Consider the following 2,180-nt stretch of genomic DNA (forward strand, 5'->3'; position numbering starts at 1 on the left):
AACAGGTTGCGATGTAGTTGCTATTTCTACAGACTCCGAGTACGTACATTTAGCATGGGCCATCACACCGCGGAAACAGGGTGGACTGGGCGAAATGAATATACCCATTCTATCCGACAGGAATCACAATATATCGAAATTGTACGGCGTTCTCGATGCGAAGGAGGGGATATCCCAGAAAGCATTGTTCATTATCGACAAAAGGCAATTGATTCGATATATAATGATCAATGAAATGTGTACAGCTCGTTCAGTCGACGAGACGCTAAGGATCGTTGAGGGGTGTAAATTCGTGGACGAATTTGGGACTACTTGTCCCGCTGGACCAAGAGAAAAATTAAATGACGAGATGCATTATTTTAGCACATGATTCCGACATGAATACAATTTTTTACTACTACGTTCTCTATAATTTTCTTTTAATTATAAGCAGGGATATGGGAGGGCGCCGTCTTCTTCTTTTATATATCTCTCTTTTATATCTTATCGCTTCAAATTTTCAAATTACGAAATTGAAAAATTGAAATCGTTTCGATATGAAATTTTTTTTAGAGATTCATGCCAATGAATGATGAATATCGTTGGATTAATCTGATTAATTTTTTTTTTTTTTTGATATTTTTTTTAATTTTACGCGATTTTACACACATCTTCCTTCTATCGTGAATGAGGATGAATGAAGAAAATTAATTAATTCCTTGAAATGAACTTACTTGTTGGACTAGATAGACCTTGCGGAGATTTCGAAGAGGTGGCAGGTGGTGTTGCTTCTCCTCGCGTGGATAGACGTGCAGGTTTCTGAACATGCACTATACACCATCACACCAATTTTAACCATGCTATACTTTGAAAACGGATATTCAGAGCGAAGAGAGATCACTCGATGAAAGCGAGATATCGATACAAAAGCTAAACATCGTGTTTCTTACGTTATTTGTTAAAAAAATAAATGAAAGGATATTTATATGATGAATGATTTTCAAGCTTGTTGATACTTGTGGATGTAATAAGATGAGACAAAGAACGTAAATTATAACAATAGTTAATAATACAAACGAAATAAATTGTCGAAACGAACGAATGAACAAGTTATTGGCATAAACAACACAAGCATATTTTTAAATTTAAAATCGTAATAATTAAAATAAATATTAACTTTTTCGTGATAACCGATGTGCTTACCTTTCGAATAAAAAATAAATTTTTCACACGATTTCGATCGAAAAACATGATTCAATTCGTGAAATTGATTTACCTATTTCTTTTGAAAAATTATTGTATTCATTATTGTATCAGAATTTATTCAATATAATCGTAAATAACGTGAAATATTTCAATTAGATGCAATATTAACAAAAATTTCCTGATGTCGTATTTGAATAAATGTTATTAATAATTTTTCTACACAAATACTCGTTTTGTCTCGGGTAGAAATGTCTCCATCACCTGCTAAAAACAGTTAATAAAAGCAAGTAAATGATCACACAGCTTATCGATTATAGCGAAAGGCAGAGCTAATTGGCCTGAGAATATGCTGAAAGACATAAAGATCATGTGAAATTTATCATTTAACTCGAATTGTGTAAAAATTGAATTGAAGATGACATTTCTTTTTTCTCTTTTACCGAGAGAAAAGTATAATTTATAAATAACTTTCGTTATTACTTGTTGCAAATATTATTACACAATTCGATTAAATATTTCCACGATGGAAAGAAAGAAAATCGATATGTCGTAAAATGTCGATGCCAGATGATTTAATTTTATGCTCCATCACCAGCTTAAAGGATCGATATAGCAGGATCTATATATAAAATGCAATTCAATCATCAAATATCAGATTCTCGTTTGCGGAATAAGAGTAAATGGTTGTAAACGAAATGAACGATCGAATGAATACAAATGTTATGGAATATTTTGAAAAAATTTGATTACTCTTCGTAATCAAAAGAGACACTGATATTCAATGAAGTGATGCTATTAAGAAATGATAATTAAAATTAGTACATACATTATATATATATATATATACAATGATTTCTCTTTATCCTGAAAAAGATTTTTAACCCTTTGCACTCATTAGCCACAATGAGAAAGACAAATGATATAAAAATGAATTGCAGAGAGAGAGAGAGAGAGAGAGAGAGAGAGAGAGAGAGAGAGAGAGAGAGAGAGAGAGA

At 31.8% G+C, this 2,180-nt stretch overlaps 1 protein-coding gene across 1 annotated transcript in view; it reads right to left on the reverse strand.

The window, feature by feature from the left end:
- The window catches only part of LOC102673951 (spectrin beta chain-like), a 29,362-nt gene that overhangs the window by 6,058 nt on the left and 21,124 nt on the right, over positions 1 to 2,180 (reverse strand). Inside the window, 1 exon segment of the mRNA XM_031511958.1 lies at positions 714 to 809. Within this exon segment, the coding sequence (XP_031367818.1) occupies positions 714 to 809 (96 nt within the window).

Source organism: Apis dorsata, unplaced genomic scaffold, assembly GCF_000469605.1.
Source record: "Apis dorsata unplaced genomic scaffold, Apis dorsata 1.3 scaffold_374, whole genome shotgun sequence".
Lineage (NCBI taxonomy): Eukaryota > Metazoa > Arthropoda > Insecta > Hymenoptera > Apidae > Apis > Apis dorsata.